The following is a 23,225-nucleotide window of genomic DNA, read 5'->3' as shown; positions in this document are numbered from 1 at the left end:
CTGCTCCTTTCTGGCCCCTCTGGGCAGGCCTGGCGCTGACAGAATGGACCCCTTCCTGCTTCCTGTCCGGATGCTGGGGCAGAGAGTGGGGGGAGTCCTTTACCTCCTGTTTCTCCCAGCTGCTCCAGGGACTGGACCACACGTGTGTCTGTATGTGTGTGTGTGTGTGTGTGTGTGTGTGTGTGTGTGTGTGTGTTGCAGGCCAGAAGCCTGGCCACCTCACCTGTGCCCCGACCCTCAGGCTCTGAGGCGTCGCCGGGATTCAGCTCCTCGATGAGGGGGTCACCGTGCTCCCGGCGGATGACGCTATAGGGGAGAGGAGACAGGCCCGTTTGGGGGGAGGAACACGGTGGCCAGAGCCCCCCGGGCACCCCTTCCTGTTCCATTCTCAGGGTCCTGCATGCCGGCCCCGACGTGCCCAGCTGCCACCTGTGCCCAGGGAGCCCCTCTCTGCTCACAGCCTTGCCCGCACCCTGCCTGTTCCCTTCCTGGGCTTTAATTTATGTGAGTAAATATTGATTTCACCATCTCTAATGGATGAGTTATAGACAGCCCAGGGAAGGGCAGTTGATGGATGGAGAAGGGGCAGGGGCCCGGCCACCTTCAACTGACCTTCAACATTCATGCCAGTGGCCCTCGGTTCCTGAGTTCCAGAGGCCACCCTGCTCTCGCCGCCGCCTAAAATGCTTCCTCCTCCACACCTTCCGTGACATGGCCCCTGGGAGCAGCGCCTGTCTGCTCGCCTTCACCCCCTCCCGGGCCTCCTTCATCCCCCGGTGCCTGGTGTTCGTGAAGGAATGCGCCTTATCGCCCCATTTCAACATGAGTCTTTGCCCGCTCGGCCAGGGCTTATTCATCTCTGCGCCTCCCCCTGCCCCCAGCACTGTGCTGACTCCTCGAGAGTGCTAAGCACACAATACACGGGCAGGCAAGCACACGGGCAGGCAAGCACACGGGCAGGCAAGCACACAGGCAGGCAAGCACATGGGCACATAAGCACACGGGCACATAAGCACATGGGCAGGCAAGCACCTGGACACGTAAGCACACGGGCACATAAGTAGACGGGCAGGCAAGCACAGGGGCAGGCAAGCACAGGGGCAGGCAAGCACATGGGCAGGCAAGCACACGGGCACGCAAGCACATGGACATGTGGCCTCTGTGCGGGGAGTGTGGGATCCCAGAGCCGGAGGGAGGCCGGGCGCATTGACATGGTGTGTGTGTGTGGCGGGGGGGCTTGGTGGCTTTGCCTGACTCAGGGAGGCTGCGCACTGCCCCGTCCTGGTCCTCACTGCTCAGCCTCCTGCAGCTGGACACTGCCCGGGCTGTGTGGCTCGAGGTCTGGGGAGCTGGGGGGGGGGTCGGGGCTCAGATCACTGGCAGGGGCGGGTGTCCATCCAAACGCAGAGTCACCAGAGGGCTAAGATCTGTGGCCAGTGCTTCCAGCAGCCCAGGAACCCTGGAGACTGGCGGTAGGTGGCAGAGGGCACTGCCCAGGGAGGGTGTCCGAGTTGAGCACGAACACTCGAGTCTGGGGATGGGGGGGCTCGGGCATACAGGCATCTTCGTGCGGTGCTGGGAGGGAGTCGGCATCCGAGTCTGCCGGCATTCACGGGCCCTCTGGCTCTTTATGTCCCGCACCACAGGTAGCCCTTGTCCAGGCGACAATGCAGTTAGAGGGAGAGGCTCAGCGGTTGCTCTGACTATGCATGATGCTGAACAAAACGTGCAGCAGCAGCCTCTGTGTGTGCTCTGCAGGGACCCCCTCCCCAGAGTGTGTGTGCACCAGGGTGGGCTTTCTGCAGGAAGGGCCAGCTGGGCCAAGACCAGAATGAGGAGCGACTACGAGCAATGGGGTGGTGAGGGGTGTGAAGCCGAGGCCAGGCCTGAAAGGAAGGAAACTGGGGTGTCCGATGGGATGAGACAGGAGGGAGGGGCTCGGGGGTGTGGCCAGCCTGCATGGCAGGGTTGCACCCCGAAGGGCTGGAGGCGGGTGCAGGATGCCTTTTAGTGAGGGCTGTGGGTGCAGAGTGGAGGAGGGGCTGGCGGGTGGCTTAGCTGTGTCTGTACATCCCGCAGGCCTGGGCGAGGGTCCCTGTTCAGTCCGTGGACAGAGCCCATCACTCGGGAAGGATCCAGTCTGCGACAGATCCCTATGTGCTCTCAGCACCCGCATCACATTATGATGTGGAGGCAGAGCACCAAGTCAGAGCACCCGGCACCTCTTCCAGAAGCCCACGTCCTTCTGCCCAGTCTCGGGTGAAAGGTCAGGCAGGAGGGGGGAGACTTCCAGCTGAGTGGTGACCCAGATGTGACCCACACCCCATTTCTTTTTTAAAATTTTGTTTTATTTATATAAAGTAGTTCACAGTATTTGATTACATTTAGTATTTGAACGCCAACCCCACCTCTGCTACACCTTCCCACCACGTTTCAAATGCTTCTATCCCGAACCCCAGCCCCTGCCCCAAAGCAGAACCGCAATCATTGATTTCATATTGTTTGACACTGAGAATGCTCTGAAAAGGTTTCCTGGGAGGAAAGTGCCACACCCCACTACTGGGTACTCAGGACAGGGCCACTGGCCACCACGGGGACTGGGGGGTGGGGGCACAGTCAAGTACCTAGGAAGTGACTTGCACTGCTGTGGCTTAGCAGCAAATATACTGACCCCTGACCGTGGGCAGCCCTGAGCCAGCCCTCTCTCAGGCAGCCGGAGGGAGGACAGGGCCACAGTGCCGGGGCATGGGAGACGCCTGGACTCTTGGGTCACCGAGACCAGAGCACTCAACTCTTGGGTGCTCAGGGCACTGGCAAGTGCAGTGACACTTTATTAGCCAGAGAACGAAAGCAGTGTCTCTGTTAACGAGCAATTGATCTTCCGCAATTAATCTGGAAGTTGTGAATAAGCTTTTTGCAAGGCACCTAATTAGTAAATCTGGTGCCTTCGGGGGGTGATTACAACCAGTCAGGATTGATGCTTTGTTAATAATTATATTTTAAAACACGCGCAGTCACAGATCTTGCCTTTTTACTACTAGTGGGGGTCCTCCGACGGGGAGCGGGTGGGGGTCCCTGGGGAACTGAGCCAGTGAGCTGGCCCATTTCGGGATTCTAAGCCCTCTGGCCTGCCTCCTTCTCCCCACCTGCTCCGTGGCCCCGTTAGCACGTTTCAGACCAGGGCCAGAGTCAGCGCAGGCCACGCAGGTCCGCCCTGGTTCTGGGGTGCTGAGAACCATCTGATGCTTGAGAAGCTGGTTCAGACAGAGAGTTCTGGTGGATCCAGTGCAGGCCTACGGCCTTAGGTTTGATGCCGGCACCACCAACAAACAGAAAACAACTCAAACAAGGAAACAAAACCCCAAGCTCTTCTCTGCTCCCTCCCTTGGAGGTCGGGGCTCAGGAGGCCGGGAGGGCCCCGGGGTTTGTGCTTTCCGAGCCACAAGGTGCCACCGCCCCACACACAGCCCTTCCTTCCGGCTAGACCAGCCCTTGGTGGCTGTGATTCCTTCCACCCTGCAATGCCCTTTTCCAAGGCTACCGGTCAGTCCTAGGGCAGAGGACCAGCCCCGGGGGGAAGCCCTGCCAGGCTATTCTGGCGTCAGCTCCATTGGGAATCACCTTTTGGAACATGAGAGACTCCCTACAGCCCTGGGAAAGGCGGAGACGGCCAGCAGCCAACAGACCTGCCAGGGGCTTCACGGGGCACACAGCCTTGACCCCAGGACACCCCGAGGGGTGGCCCCGCTCACCTCTGCCCCCAGGAGCCTGGCTTCAGGGCACACCCAGCCCTCACCTCCTGCTGCTTCTCCCCCAACAAGGGAAAGTCGCTTCCTGCCGGACTTGCAGGAAGTCCAAGCCCCAGCCCCCTGCTCAGTGCCTGTCCTTCCTTCTCTGACACCCCTGGGATTCCCCTCCTGAGTCCCGAACCTTCTGCCCCCCCCAGCCCCCACCAGGGTGCATGGGGAGTTGGGGGCGGGTTGACTCACGGACCGGAAGAGGCGGTTGGCCGAGGGGCTGCGGTGGGCGAAGTTGTTGAAGAAGATCTCCAGCTCCTGGTCATTGTCGAAGTCAGCGGCGATGACCGTGCGCACGGGGGAGGGCATGGAGAACTTGGGGGAGGCGATGTCCTGGGGGAGAGAGGACTGCTGGCCAGGGGTGGGAGTGGCCCCCCTCAGTGGTGTGAGGGGTGCAGGATCAGGCCCCGACCACCTCTCTCCCGCCCAGTGGGGGCCTGGGGGAGCCCGCACAGAGCTCAGGCTGCAGGCAGGAGCAGGAGAGGAGCTAGAGCGCTCGTGCTCAGGAAGTGCTCTCCGTGCTCCCAGAGCACCCTCGGCCCTCCAGGGCACACACTAGCCCGACACACCCCAGGTGGGTGAGTGGGTGGGTGGGCAGTCCTGCAGAAGGCTAAAAGCGAGGCCACGGCCCAGGGTCTGAGTGTTGCTGCTGTGGCTCATGGTCCTCCCCCGCCCTCCATGCCGTGGGCAGCTCAGCGGCTCACGTGTGGTGGTGCCTGCTGTGCCGTCCCAGGCAAGGCGCCGAGCCCTGGGGGTCTCACCGCCTCAGCCACAGGGGAAAACACAGCCTCAGCCACAGGGGAAAACACAAGCATCTGACACACAGATGTTTGTCAGATGCTTGGCACCGTGTGAGCACAGCATGGACACAGTGTGGACACAGTGAATACAGTGGACAAAGTGTGGACACCGTGTGGAATTAATGTGGACACAGTGTGGACACAGTGAGTATAGTGGACAGAGTGTGGACATCGTGTGGAATTAGTGTGGACACAGTGTGGACAGAGTATGGACACGGTATGGACATAGTATGGACACAGTGTAGACATAGTGTGGACACAGTGTGGACATATTATGGACATAGCATGGACATAGTGTGGACATGGTGTGGACAGAGTATGCAATATGGACACAGCGTGGACCTAGTGTGGGCAGAGTGTGAACATATTATGGGCATAGTGCAGACATAGTATGAACACAGTGTGGACACAGTATAGACATAGTGTGGACACGTGTGGACACAGTGTGGACACAGTATGGACATAGTGAGCACAGTGGACATAGTGTGGGCAGTGTGGGCAGTATGGTGCAGATGCTGAGCAGGGCAGTCTGACCTGACCTCCTGTTGTACCTCCCGGGAGTGGACAGGGGTTGTCCTGGCTAAGTCATTGCCTTTTCTACCTTATTTTGTTTCCTGGGAGTCTGAATTTTCTTTTTTTTTTTTTTTTTGAGACACTTACTTTTGGGGCTGCAATACAAGATAAGCCTGTCCAGGGTTCTGGGAAGACCCCAGGACAGCTGAGACCCCAAAGCACTGCCAAGACCTTGTGCTGGCAGAGTTCTGGGTACGAGACTTCCTTTGGAGAGAGCAGAGTTGGGTTAGGAGGAAGGAGTCTCGTTTCTGAGCGGAATTCCCACCATGGACAGGGCTCTGCCTCTCAGGTGGGGGGCGCCGGCTGAGTGTCAGGCTCCCGTGGATGGGCCTCTGATGTGGGAGCCCTTCTGGCCTCTTCCTCCCGCCTTCCCTGTTGGCCGCAGGAATGAGCCGGCCTAGGACCGCTGGCCAGCTGCCTGCTCTGGGCGGTGGTGGGGCGGCCGTCCCCCTCGGCACAGTAATGAGGCTGATTAAGAGCCTGGCCAGCTGGCCAGAGTGGGCCGAGCTGGAGAACAGAGACCTCGGGATATCTGACTCATTACTATTCTATTGATCTTATGAACATGAAAACCCACATTTGCCCCTTCTGGGCCGCGGTCCCACCGGGCGTCGGGATTAACAGCCGAGAGACGCCGAGCACAGCTCCTGGCGCGTGCAGGGTGCATGAGGACCGTGGTGAGTCTGCGGCTCCTCTGGGCCCTGGCAAAGGGCCTGTGGCTGTGGGCAGTGGGCTCCTCCACCTCTGCCCCGACAGTGCTGACCTGTGTGTTCCAGGACAGCGGGCAGCGCCCCGGCCTTGAACCGCTCACTCAGAGCTTCTCACCTTTATATGCCCGTGGCCACGCTCTCCCCACTCCTCAGAGAGAGGACGGGGCGGGGGCGGGAGGGGGCAGAACTCCCACCGCCAGGACATGCCAGGTCATTCCCTGAACGAGAGGGTGGGGACAGTCCCCTTACCCGGAACCGGACCTTCCCGTGGGCGCTCATCTGCAGGTAGAGCCGGTGGGGGCCGTTCCAGTTGCCGTAGACGATATCCACTTTGCCATCCCTGTTGAAGTCGGCCAAGGCCACCCCTCGGCCGTGCTGGTGGGGGTCATCCACACCTGGGAGCAAAGGCAGGCGCCCTCAGAGCAGGGCCCCTCTCTGCAGGCACTTGTGTGGCTGGGGCTCCGCAAGGGAGGAGCGGCGAGGGGCCACCCTGGTCCTGTCCCCGGCTGTCCCCGGGCACGGTTTCTGTGTGTGACAGGCTCTGCCACTGAAAGGGGCCGAGCCTCTCTTCCAGCTGGGCCCAGCCTGCTTGGTTCCTGCTCAGTTTTTTGTTGTTGTTGTTGTTTTCTTTTTGGGTCATACCCAGCAATGCACAGGGGTTACTCCTGGCCCTGCACTCAGGAATTTCTCCTGGCAGTGCTCAGGGGACCATATGGGATGCTGGGAATCGAACCCGGGTCGACCAAATGCCCTACCCACTTATTATTATTATTATTATTATTTTTGCTTTTGTTGTTGTTGTTTTGTTCTTTTGGTTTTTGGTCCACACCCAGCAATGCTCAGAGCTTACTCCTGGTTCTGTGCTCAGGAGTCACTCCTGGCACAGCTTAGGGGACGATATGGGGTTCTGGGGACTGAACCTGGTTTAGCCGTGTAGAGGGCAAGCCATGTGAATGCCTTCCCCACTGCGCTATCACTCCAGCCCCAGGATTCTTGCTCAGTTTGGGGGCAGAGAGCAGGGGGGAGGAGGGAGCCTGAAGCCTTTCTAGGTGACCTCAGCTCTGCCACCAGGAGGCACTGGGGAGGGTGACCCCCACTACTCTAGGGGCAAGTCCAAACTACCTATGGGGCACCCCTGGCCCCTGCTCCCCTCACCTGTTCTCTATCTGGTCACCTCTGCCCTGTCTCACTGAGCTTCTGGTCACCCCCTGACCCTTTTATCTCTCAAACGAACCAAGTCGATCCCAGCTTGGGCACCTCTGCCTGGGCTGGCGTCCTCCAGACACTCCCCTTTTCTCATGATCTCAGTGACAGCGTCACCTCCTCAGGAAAGCCCTCCTGGACTGCTACTCCCCCTGAAATCCGGCGACTCATCTCTGTGGTGCCCATCGACACAGGCCATTAAGTTCCCACTTGGGGGTGACTTGGCTGTGTGTCCCTCTCAGACTATGCGACATGGGGTGAGGGCAGGTCTTCTCAGCCACCCGTGCTCCCCCCTTGGATATACCTCGGCGCCGAGAGTTTCAGCCGATACTTGCCAAGTAAAGGAAGAGACATAAACTATGTGGGGGAAGCAGCAGGCCAGGGCCGGCGGGGAAGCTCTGGCCCCTGCACAGAGAGACAGGGAGCTCACCGACGGGAAGCCGGGGGGTCCGTGCCGCCTTCCGGTGCCAGCAGGCCTGGGCAGGCTGGGCCCCCTGACTGTCCAGCAGATCAGCCCTCAGCTGGACACGACCAGAGGAGGCGCACCTGCCTGATGTCCCCGCGCCGCCCCTTGGAGGGCAGGTGAGAGGGCGGGCGGTGGGGGAGCCCCAGGGCTCAGGGGGCTGCCGACACAGAGATGCGACACTGCTGTGCTACACAGAGATCCCCAGACAGGGACTCCGGGGCAGGGGACGGTGACTCTCGGGGAACCGGGGGGCTGAGCATCCTATGTCGGGGTGGCAGGGTGGGCGGGGGGAGGGAGGAAAGAAGGGTTCATGGAGGAGTGGGGGCGGCGCCGGCCTGCAGGATGAGCCGCCCCATCCATCCCGGGCAGCGCTCGCCGCTCTCCTGTCAGTGGCCTTCCGCCTCGGCCCATTTCTCTCCCCGTGTACGAGGCACCTTGACAAGGAGCTGGTTCCCGGTGGCGGGAATGATCGGTGCCAGGCTGAATTTCTCAGCAGCATCTGTTTGGGTGATGAATGCCCTCTTGACACGTCTTGTTAAACCCCTGCAATCATTCTGACTTTCAATTACGGGCCTCGCACCTTCCTCTTCTCCCCCAGCCGGAGACCTTCTCCCGCCCCCAGCTTGTTCGCTCACCTCTGCCTCCATCTCTTTAACACCTTATCAAATCCTCGAGGTGCCCTCCTCTGCCACCTCCCCTTCCTCGGAAGATTCTCTAGCAACGGGGAAAACGTGCTGCGGGTTTGTGTGTGGCACCCACCGGGAGGGGCGAGCAGCGGGAGGGCAGCCGGGGTGCGGCCTCCCACCTGGCCTTTGTCTGGGAAGCGGGAGAGGAGAAGGCAAGAGTGGGGGGTCTCACTGGCTGCGGGCGAGGGTGGTGGGAGGTACTGAGATGCGTCTCGGGCAAGCCCTGGACACGCCGGGCTTCAAGTCAGCTGTCAGCTCCAGCCCGTGCCTGCAGGACTTTTTTTTTTTTTTGCTTTTTGGGTCACACCTGGCGATGCACAGGGGTTACTCCTGGACTTTGCACTCAGGAATTACTCCTGGTGGTGCTCGGAGAACCATATGGGATGCTGGGAATTGAACCCAGGTTGGCCGTGTGCAAGGCAAACGCCCTACCGCTGTGCTATAGCTCCAGCCCCCGCCCGTAGGACTTTTGATCCTGGCTCCGAGATGCCCGCTTGCCTCTCCCGGAGGCCAGAGCCCGTGGGTGACATCAAACCCTCCATTCAGGAGAAGGTTGGGGGGCGGGTAGGGAAAAAGGGCTGAGAGACAGATCAGTCGGATCGACACACTTGAATGATGTGTCCATTCGGCAGCAGGGACTGGGGCGACATGGTGCTGCCAAGCAGGAAGACTGAGCCGCTCAGGGCCCGTCCTCCTAGGCACAGGCTGATGAGCAGAGGAAGGTGGAAGCAGGAAGAGAGGAATGTGCCAGGGCTGGGGGACCACAGAGGAGGGAGCGTCAGTCTCTGTGAGGTAGTACTGGGGGGAGGCGGGAGGCAGAAAAGGCTTCCCACACATTTGGGCTGAGCATTGAGGGATGAACACAAATTCTGCTGAGAGAGAGGTTTGGTATGGCACACGTCAGGGAGCAGAGTTGGCAGGTGCAAAGGCCCTGGGGCAGATGAAGGAGGAGCACAAAAGGAAAGTAGAGCGGGTACCCCCAACACTATTCAGTATGGATTGCATCCTACTGCTGCTTAAACAAAATTGTTGTGGGGGGTGCCACACCTGGCGCCTCCAGGGCGCCACATCTGGGGATTCAACTCAGGGACTCAGACATGTCAGCCATGCACTTGAACACATGAGTTAGCTCATAGCCCCCAGGCTCTACTTCTTCTTATGGCTGTTAGTTGGTTGCCCTGCAGGTAGTATGTGTATGGGGGGGGGGAGTCAGAGACTTTCTCAGGTCAGCATTTCCCCTCTTAGCACCCCTATCCCGACATTTCACAGGGGTTCTAGAAGTGGTTATTGGCAGGGAGGGAATGTTTGAATAAATGTGGGGTGGGCCTGGGGACTGACAGCACCGAGGGGAGACTGAGGCAGAGGAAGACAGCGGAACTCAGGAACACGGCCAATGGCAGTGCAGGGTAGGGACCTGCCCAGAGCTCAGGCCCTGCTCCACAGTAAACCCAACTTCCAGGGGGTGCAGCCTTGTCCCTGGGCACGGATGGGGGGTGAGCGGTGGCCAGGAGCCTGTAGAACCTGGAGTCCCCAGGGCCTGGGGCTGGGTCAGGGGGCCCGGGGCCACACTCACCTGCACTGGCAGCGGCATCCACAAAGGTGCCATCCCCCCGGTTGTGGAAGAGGAAGTTGGGTCCGTTCTCATTGTCGCAGAAGATGTCTGAGGCGCTACTGCTGAGGATGGGGCCCACGCTGACACCCCGGCCACCTGCGGGTGAGGGACACGGTGAGCGGCAGAGGCCAGGGCTGGGCTGGCCCTGAGACAGGAGGCCACGGGAGACCCATGGGGGGATTCTGACCTTCCTGGGGGTTCTGACCTTCCTGGGGGTTCTGACCTTCCTGGGGGGTTCTGACCTGGGGGGAGTTCTGCTCTTCTTGATAAGAACTTGGGGCGGGGGTGGTTGTGACCTTCTTAGGGGAATTCTGACCTTCCCTTAGTGGGAGGGGTTCTGACCTTCCCTTGGGGGGTGCTGGCCTTCCTAGGTGAATAATGACCTTCCCTTGGGGGAGGGGTTCTGACCTTCCCTTGGGGGGTGCTGGCCTTCCCGGGGGGAGGTGTTCTGACCTCTCTCTGCCATCCGCCCTCTGTGTGGAGGGTGAGCCCGCCAAAGGCTAGTGAGTGGCACTCAGACGCGTCACTCTGCTCTACACTGAACCCTGTCACTCGGCCACCTCCAAGCCTGTCCCCGCAGCGACTATGAATCCCAGCTCACGCCCCGCAGCCTGGTGTCCATGCCAGAGTCCCCTCCCCAAGCTCACCGCTGCTGGCCGGGTCACTGAGGGGCTCCTGCTCCCAGGGGCCTGGAGGAGCATCTCTGGTAACAGGCCTGAGGACCCCTGTCTGGCTGTGTCTGGGGCAGAACCCCCAGGAGTAACCTGCACAAATGGCGGTGGCCCCTTCCCAGGACACACTGCCCCATGCAGATCCCAGAGGGCTGGCGAGGCGAGTGCACACCTGCCGGGTGGAAAGGCCCGTGGCCAAGGGACGGCACTGTGGACACTCGCCTTGATTTAAATATGTAGGGAAAGACTAGCTCTGGAGGTTTGTACACTCAGATTCCTGAGTTTGGGACAAGCAGAAAAAGCTACGCATCTCCCACACTAGCCAGGGACCTTGCTGGGGTAGAATTTGGTGAGGACAGGTGGCCAGTTGGCCTTTGGGGGAATCTCTCTCTCTCTCTCTCTCTCTCTCTCTCCAATATATATATTATATACATGTATATGTAGCACTGTAGCACCATCATCCCATTGTTCATCGATTTGCTCGAGCGGGCACCAGTAACATCTCCATTGTGAGATTTGTTGTTACTGTTTTTGGCATATCGAATACGCCACGGGTAGCTTGCCAGGCTCTGCCGTGCAGGCGGGATACTCTAGGTAGCTTGCTGGGCTCTCCGAGAGGGACGGAGAAATCGAACCCAGGTAGGCCGTGTGCAAAGCAAACGCCCAACCTGCTGTGCTATCGCTCCAGTCCATGTATATATGTAAACAAATTATTATTATTTTTATATTTATTTATTTGGTCCCCACCTGGTGGTGATCAGAGCTTACTCCTGGCTCCGTGCTCTGGGGTCACTCCTGATAGGGCTTGGGGAACCATCTGGGGTGCCAGGGATCAAATCTGGATTGTCTCTGTGTCAGCGGGTAAAGTAAACACCTTACCCGCTGTACTATTGCTCCACCTATGTTTTTGTATGGTTTAACTTGGTGCCTTGAGAATAGAGTCAGTGTTTTGAAAGAGAAAAAAAAAAAGAGTAAAGTTAGACTTGGGGACCTATATGGCAATGCTCAGGGCTCACTCCTGCCCTGTGCTCAGCGGTCACTCCGGTGGACCAGAGTATGTGGTGCCAGAATGGAGTGGAGGTCAGCCCTATGCAAAGCAGACACCTTCAGCCCTGCATCCTGGCCTCTCGTTTATGATGATTATTTTATAAGAGAAGGAAATTCGGTGAACTCTCCATAGGGTTCGGAGCATCCAGATTCAGATTTGAGCTACTCGTGTCAACAGGAACAGACCACCCCAGCCAGTCGGTTTCCAGTCAAACCCTGAAGCCCTCTCTTAGCAACACTCCCCATCAATATGTCCCCGTCGATGACTAAACCTCTCAGGAAACAGTCTTTCGGGACATGGATTCTAGCCCAGCGTGGCTTTCCTCACAAGGCAGCGTGACCTGGGCTTTTTCTGCTATGCACTTGGTCTCAGTTTTCTCATCTGTTAAACGGGAATACCATCACCTACCTTTTTGGGGGGGTGGGGGGTGGGAATGGAACCAGAGAGGGCGAGTGCTCTGCTGCTGAGCTAACTAACCCCCTGGCCCGCCTGCTTTGTTTCAGGGGTCTCAGAGGATTGGTGGAGGCCCGAGACTTTGCTTGGTGAATCCAGACTTCAGCTTGTGGCCCAGCAGTGGGGGGCAGAGGGCGTGGAGGCGGGTGCTGTCCCCTGGGAGTTTGCTAGCTGCAGAATCTCAGCCTTCTGCCCACCCTGCTTGCTAACGGGACCAGCCTGGCGGTTTCTAGGCATAGCCAAGTTTGCCAAGCGCAGCTGTTGCAGAGTTGGCCGGAACAGTCAACGCCGTTCTCCGAGCACCCAGAGAACCTCATTTTTTGGTGTCTCTTCTCAACAAGTGAGAGTTCAGGTTGATCTGGGGAGGGGGGGGACGCTGAGCCATGCCACTCCGCCACTTCCGGGACTGGCTCTACGGGGGGCAGAATTCCCACAAAATGTGTGACCTGGGCCTGGAGGTTCCCGTGGGCCCCACACTCATCTGCTGAAAGAGGCCCATGGGGGAAGTGTGGTTCCTGAGCCCCCGGGGCTGGTCTGGGTGTCCCTGGTACCATGCACCCACGGCCCGCACGGGTGGGCTTGCTCACAGCCTTGTGGGCCTCTGCTCGGTGCTCAGCGACAACCCAGGTGTCAAGGAAATGGAGCCACGATATCATTTGTTTGGGGGAACAAGGGACCGTTCAAGAGGCATCCTGGTGGGGGGCAGAGGGGCTTGGTGGAAGCCAGCGGGGAGGGGTGAGGCTACACTTGGCCGCCCCAGCTGTCCTGCCCGGCCCCCCTCCCATTCCTGTGGCATGCTGGGACTTGCTGCCGCCGCCGCCGCCGCCGTTCATCCTGGTGCCCCACACTGGCATCTGCCCGCACTCTCCCTCCCGGCGCCGCGACACATTCCCTTCATTTTCTACAAAGCAGGTTATTTCCCTTTTGGACAAATTTCTAAATCTTTCTAATTAACTAATTGGGTTGGGTTGAAGCCTTGCACCATTTGTGACCTGTAATTACTAGAAAATTGCCATGGTAACCACACTACTAATTAGCGACAATTTATCGCCATGGCAACCAGACCGTAACAGAGATGTTACCCGGATCTCTGTCTTGGCAAGTTCACGGCACAGTTGGGGAGCAGGTGAGTCAGGAGCGGCTTCTCAGGCAGCCGCCCCAGCGCCTCAGGCTTGGTGCTAGGGGTGGGGATGGGGGTGGAGTTGCCAAAACGTGGTGGTGGCCCAGCACCTGTAGCCCGCCCTGTGACTGGTGCTACTGTGTATGTGTGTGTGTGTGTGTGTGTGTGTGTGTGTGTGTGTGTGTGTGTGTGCGCGGGGTGGGTGGTTTCACTCTGGGTCCATCCTATCGGGCCTCTTCCATTCAACGAAAAAACCATCTGGGGTGCAGCCACCCCGCCCCTGCAGCCAAGGGGCCTCACCTCAGCAGGGACCTTCTCTCTGGACCCACCCCACTCCCCTGCCATTGGCTCCTTCTGGGCACCCACCAGGCTTCCCTCCTTTCCCACCAGGGTGCCTAGAGGGCTGCCTTCATACAGGGTCACCATGCTCCCGGGTTAAGTAGTCTCCAAGTGCAGCTGGGCGGGGGGGGGGGCGGGGGGGAGGGCAACCACCTCCTGAAAGGCTGGGGACAGCAGGGGGTGCCATGGAAACCGGAGGGGGGAGCATCTGTTTCATCCTATCCCAGAGCACTGGGCACAGGAGCTCCTGCTTGGGGCTGGCAGGAGGGAGCTGGGCTGCCGCGGGTGGGTGCCACCCGGGGATTAGCTGCCAATTCCCCACCTGCTGGGGGATTAATATCCTTTGTTTCCCCAACACCTGGAGCTTCAAAGGGCTCCTTGATGTGCTGTTGGGTGCCAAGGTGCCCCGCACAGCTGGGCAGGACAGGTGCCTGTGGGGGCACAGGCCTCTGCCTACAGGCCAGCTGCCCGCAGGTGGTGTGCCCGGGCACTCCTCCTACTCTGAAGACTGTTCCCCCAAACCTCTGGACCCACACACTCGGTGATGCAGACTCAGGTCTGACTGGAGGTACAGGTTGCCTTTCTCCCATGCCCTCTGAGGGCTGGGATGGTTGGGGGAGGAAGAGGAGAGGAGGCAGGGTGGGACGGCCTGAGGAGGGAGGAGCGGAGGGCTCCTGTGCAAAGGGAGAGAGTTTTCCATCCGCCCGGCTTGGGCTGCTCTGGGTGTGCATGCGTGGGTGTGTGTGGGCAAGCATGCAGGCATGTGTGCATGCAGGCTCCAGCCTCAGACTCCTTCCGCTCTTCTGTTCCCCAGAAGACCCCCACCCCCGGGAGGCACCATGGGGTGGGCACACTCAGGAGGTGAGTCCTGGGCTGTCAGCTACTCTGCACTACTGGAGGCCCTGAGCGGGGCCGGTGGGCCAAGAATCTTGGACCCACGTTGTGAGATTCACCTGCTGAGCCCCCGAGGGAAAGTCCATGCTGGGGGCCACCAAGAACACCCAGTTACTGGAGACCAGCACCAAGATGCAGAGAAAGGCAGGCACGGAGCACTGGGTGGTGCAAGGGTGACGGGAGAGTGCTCGAGGCAAGTGTGTGAGTCTGAGTGTGGGAGTGGGAGTGCGTGTGAGGGTGAGGATGAACGTGTGTCGTCTGTGCAGCGTGTGAGTGTCTGTGCGTAGGAATGTGTGAGTGTGAGAGTACGTGCGCGTGTGACCGTGGGTTGGCGAGTGTGAGAGTGAGTGTGAGTGCTGAATGAGCGCGTGAGTGGGTGAGTCCGGGGATGGATGGGAATGTGTGTGACGGTGAGTGTGCAGCGTGTGGGTTTAAGTGTGAGTATGTGAATACGTGAGTGTGAATGTGCACGAGTATGGGTGACAGTGTTTGTGTGTGTGAGTGTGTGAAGGCATGGGCGAGTGCAAACTGAGTGTGACAGTGGTGTGTGTGTGTGTCTGTGCATGCACATAAGTGAGAGCAAACTGAGTGTGACAGTGGTGTGTGTGTGTCTGTGCATGCGCATGAGTGAGAGCAAACTGAGTGTGACAGTGGTGTGTGTGTCTGTGCATGCACATGAGTGAGAGCAAACTGAGTGTGACAGTGGTGTGTGTGTGTCTGTGCATGCACATGAGTGAGAGCAAACTGAGTGTGACAGTGGTGTGTGTGTGTCTGTGCATGCACATGAGTGAGAGCAAACTGAGTGTGACAGTGGTGTGTGTGTGTGTCTGCATGCACATGAGTGAGAACAGACTGAGTGACAGTGGTGTGTGTGTGTGTCTATGCATGCACATGAGTGAGAGAAAACTGTGACAGTGGTGTGTGTGTGTCTATGCATGCGCATGAGTGAGAGCAAACTGAGTGTGACAGTGGTGTGTGTGTGTGTGTGGCTGTGCATGGGTGAGTGCAAACTGAGTGTGTGTGTGAGTGTGACTGAGTTGTGTGGCTGTGCAAGAGTGAGTATCAATTGCATGTGTGTGTTAGTGTGTGGGAGGAGGTGTGGGAGAAAGGGCAAGATGGAAACAGGCTCTTGCCTCCTGTTTCCTGAAAATTCCAACACAGGATAATCTCATGTGCCAGCGGGGCTGTCACCCAGATGCCGACCAGGGTTTGAGGGACCGGTGAGGAAGCCCCCTGGGCAGGGACACCTCTGCTCCCTGGGCCCCTGCCCCTGTGGTGCTCCCTGCAGGTTGTGGGCTGGTGGGGAGGGCAGGGTGGGCAGCCTTGGACCCCTGAGGTACAGGGAGGAAGTCACCCCATCCCCATCCCCCTGCTAGGAAAGAGGGGTCAGAGGGCAGGTAAAGGTGGGCAGGAATATACCCCTGGGCGCCACCATCCACTCTCTGTGCTGGGTGGGAAACTGAGGCTCAGGGAGGTGTGGTTGTGGCACATTTCACGCCCACATTGCGTTGGCACCGGAACCTGTGCTTTGTCAGGTGTGCCTGCAGATATCCCTTCAAAGGCTCACTCTTGGTGGAGGAAATATCTGTGTCCCCCACGGTGAGACCCAGAGGGGCCAGCCACCAACTTGACATTTTTTTAAAAATCTGTCTTAGCGTGGGGGATGGGGGCGGGAGGAAGCACACGCAGCTTGTGTTTGTACTGTCTAACACATCTACGTTTGTGCAAAAAGAAAGACTGTCCCCTCTGTCTGCCACTGAATGCATCAGGCGTCCTGGGCTCCAGAAGCCCAGGCGCCACTTCCGGGGAGGTCCTGGGCCCGGGGCTGTCACTCTGGCTCGGGCTTGCCTGAGGACCTGGGCATCTGGGGCCCCACCCTGTGGCCCGTCTCCCCTCCTGGGCGGCTGGTGGGGCTCAAGCAAAAGGCCTCAGCTGGGCTCCGGTCCCTCCGTCTCCTGCAGTAATGACTTCCTATAAATCAGATCTGCCCTCGCTTTGTTCTGCACCGCTCCCAGCCGGCAGCCACACTCCCCACCCGACACCATAAATCCACCTTCATTTTCTTTCCAAATTTCTTTTAAGGCTTCTTTAATCACCACCTTGTAGTCTGGACAGATGCTCCCTCCAAAGGGTGAGGCCAAAGCGCAGAGTTCCTGGGCTGGGGGAGGGGCAGGGTCAAAGGGGGATGGGGGAGGGGACAGGGACCCTATGAGGATGGGGACGAAGATGTCCCAAGACCAAACCCAGCGTGACAGGGACACAGGGAGGGAGGTTCTGGGGCGGGGATGGGGCTGCTAGCCAGGTGCTCTCCCTCCTGTGCCCAGGGGATGCCCCACAGAGGTCCACCTCAGGGTCAGAGCCTCTGGGCGTGGCTCCTCATCCCCGGGCACTGCCTGCTCCTCCTTCCTGCTCCCAGCAAGCCTCTTCTGTTGGGAAGGGAGTTGGGGCTTCCTCCTGGCTCTGCACTCGGGATCACCCCTGCTGGGGCTAGGGGGACCCTCGGTGATGCCAGGGACAGAACTTGGGCTGGTTGCATGCATAGCAAGTGCCCTAACCCCTCTTTGCAGGTGAGAAAACCGGGGCCCAGAGAGCATAGCAATGTGCCCGCCTCTGCCAGCTGAGCAGGGCCTGGACACAGGAGATGGGCCCCGAGCACATCTTCGGGCCTGTGCTCCAGCACCTGCCGGATGGCCAGTTCAGGGTGCCACCCAGGGGACTGCCTGCACCGTCTCTGTCCTGGGCAGTGCCCTCTGCAGCCTGTTCTCCGGACTCCCAGGCAGGGTGGCTCCTCGCCCCTCCCAGGACCCCCGAGGGTGGGGCTCTCACAGTGTCCCCCGCCCAGGGCCAGCTCTCCTGCTCCACGCTCAGCACTCAGGCTTCTCTCGCCAGGCCAACCTCCAGGGGCCCTGGAGTCCCCGGAGAGTGGGGACACTGGCCGCTAGATGGCACTGTGACCCAGCCAAGCGGCGGCCACGGGCCCGGTGGATGAGTCTGGCGCGGCCTCCCCTCCCCCACCCCCGCGGCGCTGGACAGCCTGGTGTGGGCAGCACGTTGTGGCCAGGCCTCCTCCGGCTGCTGCGCACCCCAGGCCAAGCAGCTGCCTCAGCCCCAGAACACGGGGGCCCGGTGGGGGTCCTGAGAGCCAACCGGTGGGGAGCCCGGGACAGGATGGCGAGGGTGGCCGGCAGGTGTCTCCACGCACCCCACCCCACACCCTCGGGCCCTGGGAAAGTGCCTTTCCCCCACACCACTTCCGTTTGCTCTTTTCTGAAAGGGGGTTCTCTGAAATCTGTCTGGCAGAGGGGTGCTGTGTGCCTTGTTTTCCCTCCTAGCCTGTCCCTGCCTGCTGTCCCCGCCCTTCCCCGGTCCTAAGAGTTCTACCTGGAGATGCGCGCTGGCCGTATGCCCGAGCCTCAGCCATCAGGCTGACCGTGGGGCGGCTCTGACACTTGGGGTCCATTCTTGGGGCTCCCGGGGCACTCTGGGCCAGCGTTCCAGCCAGATGTCCGTGTGTTGTTAAGGGAGTGACAATGGACCGGGAGGGCTGAGCTGGGGGGCTTGGTGAGGGGGGTAGCGGGGACTGGGGAAGGCGGGCACACAGATAACTTAGTGGGCCAAATAGGTTCATGCCAGCCAAATGGCTCTTGGAAGCCTGCTCTAACGTGTCCTCTGGGCACGCCAGCTGCCCCAGCCCGCCTGTGCCCTGCACGGACAGACGCTGTGGCCCTTCCTTGAGCCGCCCCGGCTCCCCGCACAAGGACACAGTTGGCTGGAGCGCCCGGCCCCCATCACGCCTCTTCAGCTGCCCCCTCCCGGTCTCCTTCCCCTTCCTCAGTGTCTGCCCCTCTGCCAGCCCAGTCAGCCCTTTCAATGCCCACCCTCTGCTCTCCCGCCCCCGGGCACCCATTGCAGCCACAGCCCACGTGTCCTTCGGTTCCCAGACCTTGTGCTGCATCCCCCAGTCCGCCTGCCTTTGCCAGCCCCGGGTGCAGAACGGAGAGAGACTCAGGAAAATGGGCAGATGGTGTCTAGGCTGAAGCCCTTGCAGGTTGATCCCTTTTCCCAGGTAGAGAGAGTTTGTGAGGGGCACACTGGAACTTTGATGGGTCCAAACTGTGCAGATGGTTTGACTAATCACTTGTCCCTACAGATGTTGCCAGACAGGACAGTGTTTATCCCCCCTGGTGTAAAAGGGACCAGAGAGAGGCATCGTAAACTTGGGGGGAAGGGGAGGTTGTTAACGACCCTTGAGGAGGGCCTTGGAGATGGTGCCACCATCTAAGTGGGGCAGCTGGGTGCTCACCAGGGAGCCCCGTTGGCCCCGAGGTTAGGCTGAAGAGGTCGGGAAGGTTGACTCATGAGAGAAACTTGTTTTGTTTTGTTTTCTTGTTTTGTTTCTGTTTTCTTTCTTTGTTTTCATGGTGATACTCAAGAGTTACTCCTTTTAACATACTTGCTTGTATTCTCGTATATACGGGCTCGAATGGCTCCAGAATGAAATACAACAACCTTCACACATTTCCCTCTTATTGTAGTGGGAAGATGCTCAATGGTAAAATTGGCGTTTGAATATTATCTGTAATGAACTATTGTGAACTACTCTTTATTTTTTTTTCCCTTTTTGGATCACACCTGGCAATGCACAGGGGTTACTCCTGGCTCATACACTCAGAAATTACTCCTGGCGGTGCTCAGGGAACCATATGGGATGCTGGGAATCAAACCCGGGTTGGCCACGTGCAAGGCAAATGCCCTACCTGCTGTGCTATTGCTCCAGCCCCTATAGTGAACTACTTTATGAAAAATTTTTTTTTCTATCAGAGAGAAAAGAAAAAGAGCTACTCCTGGCACTTGGGAGTCACTCCTGGTGGCACTTGGGGAGCCACATGGATTCTGGAGATCAGACCCAGGTCAGCCATGTGCAAGGCAATCGCCCGACCTGCTGTACGATGGCTCCAGTGCTCATCACGGTATCTCCCCTGTCCAGTTAGTAGGAGAGAAACAGTTTTTGTTTTTGTCTTGGTTCTGGTTTTGGCTTTTTAGCTTTGGGGGCGACACCTCACAGTGCTGCTGAGGGGGTCACAGTGCCGGGGGACCAAATGGTCCTCTTGCACACTAAGCCTGCACGCCAGACCTCTGAGCTCTCTCTACCTCCGGTGATAGAACTTTTACACTCAAAGGGCAGGCTCAGGGGTGCTCAAGCTCACGTGAGAAGTTGTGCCAGGCCCGGAGCCTTGGTTTCTGGCACCTCGCACAGGACCCGGGCTGCTGGGCCATCAGCAGACTGTTGGCAGCCGGTCACGGCCCTGCCAGCAGCTGGGCTGCAGGGAGGAAGGCAGCCTTCCCTAGAAAGATCTCGGTCACCCAGATGAAACGACCCCCGACTAAGAAAGACGTGGGTGGCAGCCATGAGGGCCAGGGAGTGTGACTTCAGAAAAAAAAAGGGGCAGGCATGGTCTGGGAACAAGAGCACAATTCTTTGAGCTCAGTTATCCGAGACAGGGGCCAGCCGCGGCTTAGGGATTTAGCACCCGATTCCTGGCCGCTTATGTGTAAGTAAATAATTTCATCTGCTGTTTGGCAATGAAGAAGGCTTTAAATCTCGGCCTTGGTGGCCTGTCAGTCCAATCCTCCAGAACCTGCTCCCCGTCCTGGGGGTGGGCAGGCAGAGAAGGGGTAAGAAAGAGGCTCCAGGGAGAGGGGGATGTGGGGGTGTCCTCACCCCACTTTCTGACAGGCCCTGACGTGCAATGTCCCCCTGGCATGTGCACCCCCCCCCACACACACATGTCCAACTTAAGGAGCCTGCCATCGGGGAGGAAGGGGGAGGCCATCACATCCCTCCCCAGGGAGGGGGCCCAGCCCCGAAGGGGCGCCGTGTCCCCGTCATACCTGTGTACTTGCTGACTCCAGCCTCAGCAGCCACATCACGGAGAGCCAGGATGCCCCGGGAGAGGTCACTGGCCTCGGGGTCCATCTCAATGAGGGCATCGGGGCCCACGTCACCGTAGGCGTAGTTGGCGATGTAGATGGAGTAGCGTCCGGAGCCCTGGGGAGGGTGGAAGGCGGTGGGTGGGCAGCCCCCTCAGAAGCTTTGCCTAAGAAAGCGGCTCTCCCGTCCTCTGGAGGGACCTGGTCTGGCCTCTCCTCAGGTCCAGGTACCTGACCTTTGTGGGCTGCGTGTGAGGGGTCCAGGTCCAGAGGGGCTTTTCCCGGAAGCTCTGCAGTTCCCGAATGGCAGTGGTCGTGGGGTCTCCAACAAAGCAACCTCACTTCCCCCTTCCATCCTCTTTCCAGAAGAACTCGCCCCTCCCTCTCCCCCACAAGCACCTTTTTTTTTATAGACAATTTTCTAATGTGCCTCCCTCCAGCTGAGCTCTCTCCAGCTGCCAGCCAGGGTAGCTGCTCAATAAATATTTGCTGATTGATTGATCTACCAATTCGCATTATTCTCCATCTCTCTCTCTCTCTCTCTCTCTCTCTCTCTCTCTCTCTCTCTCTTCCTTTCTCGCTCCTGTTCACACTCACCCTGGCCAAGATGACAAGCAGATTCCTGAGCCCTCTCCCTCCCTCACGCCCCCACTTTTCAACTCCTCTCCTTGGGTCGTACCCACGCCGACCTAGGCAGCGTTCTCCTCCTCCCCGCTTCCAGCAGCTGGTTCCCCCTTAAGCCCAGAGACAAATCTCACACTGCTTCTGCCTTCAGAGCACTGTCTCCAACCCCCCCCCCACCCCGCCCCACCGCTTGGCACCAGGAGAAGCCCTGGGCACCGGCTCCTCGTCACCGAGTCTTTCTCTTCCCCAGTCCCAGACAGTGCCCATGGAAGGCTCTTTTCCGCCTGCTATTCTAATGGTGTGATTTCTTCAATGGATGCGTCCTTTCTCCCCCGAGACAGACATAATTTCGAAGCCAGTTTTCGAGCTTTCCGCTCAGCCTTTCATCCCTTCCCTCTAATTAATCAGACAGTAAATGGTGTTTGAGCTCCAACTACGCACAAGGTGCCCGGCTACAAAGGCGACGAAGACGAAGTCATCATCCTCAGGCTCCACCAAGCCCCGCTGAAAGGCAAGTCATAAACACCAGGCAAAGCCAGAGAAGCAACCGAGCCCAGACAGCTGCCTACTCTCCGTCACCCTTCTCTGTGACGCCTTTGGAGGGCTGCTCAGCCGGTGGCCCCTGGAAGTGACCCTCCCCCACCCCGCCACCTGACTGGCCACTGATTTGAACCTTCCTGGAGACCTTCCCCCTTCCAGGGTCGTCACGCTGTGAGGTGCGGCTGGTGAAGGAGCCCAGCGACCATGGGGGCTGCAGACCCACCGACCATCAGGCAGCCGTAGGCGTGTGGCTAAGAGCATGTGCACGAAAGTGGAGGGGGGGTTCCTTCCTCGGTAGAGGAAAGCACTGGCCATGGCGCCTCCAGAAAAGCTCTTCTGGGAGTCGGCTCGGCTCGGAGAGGCAAAACCCTTCCGGGCACAGAGAAGACCAGATGGATGGCGGGCGGGGGGCACTGGAGAGGCCCCATGGCTGATGCTGGGTGCTGAGTCAGAGGCCAGGTGTGTCAGGGGAACAGGCTGGAGGCGGTAGAACTGCTCTCAACATGCCTTTTCTGTCCTGGTTCTCTGAGTCTTCACGCGTCTTCTTGGAGAGTTGTGCTTTACAGCCCCGTCACTCACAGCAGCAGGGTATGTTGTCTGGGAGTGTGTTCGGATGAGGACCAGAACCTGCATTTTCACACACACACACACACACACACACACACACACACACACACGCACGTACGCACACATGCTCCTGGGGAAAACAGATGTGAGCAATGCAGTCAGTTTTCCAGACATGGGCTTCATGACCAGGGGGAAACTTTAAGAGTTTCCCGCCCTGGCAGGTGCTTGGGGAGTGTGTGTGGACGAATCAGATGGACAGCGAACGAATGGGGCCAAAGGCAGGAGTCCTCCATCACTGTAACCACCCTGACCCGACCAGCTGTTAGCCATCTCATCAACACATGGGCAATTAGGCCCAAATGAACTGAAATGTACTTTGCTGGAAATGAGAATATTTATAAAATTCGGTCATACCTAGTTCTTTACGTCAGTAGGTGAGGGTGACAGAACGGGCACTTGCCAGATGTGTTACTGCTGTAGAAGTCGCAGAAATTCACATGTGAACTTGACCGTGATAATTCATGAAGGGTTAGATGATGGTAGGGGAAGGAAGATGACTCTGCAGGGTTGGGTCCAAGATAGAAGGTACCCGGCTTTAGCCTCCGGAGGTTCTCCCTCCAGGAGATTATGGAGGCCCTGCTACAGGGAAAGGGGTGTCCCAGCATTCCTAAGGAGAGAGGGAGTGGCCTGGGAACTTGCATTTCTCAGAAGTTGTCAGAGATGTGGATGCAGGAACTGTGGTCTGAGAACCACGGGTCTAGGGTATGACCCCGGGTCCTAGTTCAGGCTCGGCCCCTATCTGGCCTGACATCTCAGGCAGGTTCCTCAGTTCCTTCCAAAGCTTCTCCTCGCTTGCTTCACACTGATCAAACACCCTCTCCCTGACCCCCGCCCCCGCCCCACGCTCCTTGGCAGGGCTGTTGAGAAGATGAAATGAGACAACGCATGTGAAAGGCCTTTGAACAGACAAAAATGCTATATAAACATGAGGCATAATCATTATCGATCAGGGGCTGCTTCTTGTAAGAGATTGGCCTGAGCGGCATCCAGAGAGGAGGTGAATGATGAGGCCGTGGGGGCAAAGAGGCAGGGGTGGGGGTGGGGGTGCAGGGTGGGGGGGTCTGGGGCCGATATTAAAGGCTGAGGGTGAGAACTCTGCACTGGTTCTGGGAACATTGACCTGGACAATGT

General features: G+C 58.7%; 1 protein-coding gene across 1 annotated transcript in view; it reads right to left on the bottom strand.

Moving 5' to 3' along the window:
• Window positions 1–23,225, bottom strand: part of CRTAC1 (cartilage acidic protein 1) — a 150,759-nt gene that overhangs the window by 14,539 nt on the left and 112,995 nt on the right. Inside the window, exons 5-9 of the mRNA XM_055119588.1 lie at window positions 20,265–20,421; window positions 9,809–9,943; window positions 6,130–6,275; window positions 3,994–4,130; window positions 224–306 (exon numbers count right to left, since the gene is read on the bottom strand). Coding sequence (XP_054975563.1) covers window positions 224–306; window positions 3,994–4,130; window positions 6,130–6,275; window positions 9,809–9,943; window positions 20,265–20,421 — 658 coding nt within the window. The remainder of the gene's footprint in view (window positions 1–223; window positions 307–3,993; window positions 4,131–6,129; window positions 6,276–9,808; window positions 9,944–20,264; window positions 20,422–23,225) is intronic.

Source organism: Sorex araneus, chromosome 11 (genome assembly GCF_027595985.1).
Source record: "Sorex araneus isolate mSorAra2 chromosome 11, mSorAra2.pri, whole genome shotgun sequence".
In the NCBI taxonomy this organism is placed as follows: Eukaryota; Metazoa; Chordata; class Mammalia; order Eulipotyphla; family Soricidae; genus Sorex; species Sorex araneus.
Note: the sequence above shows the minus strand (reverse complement) of the source record. Positions and strands in the feature narration are given on the sequence as shown.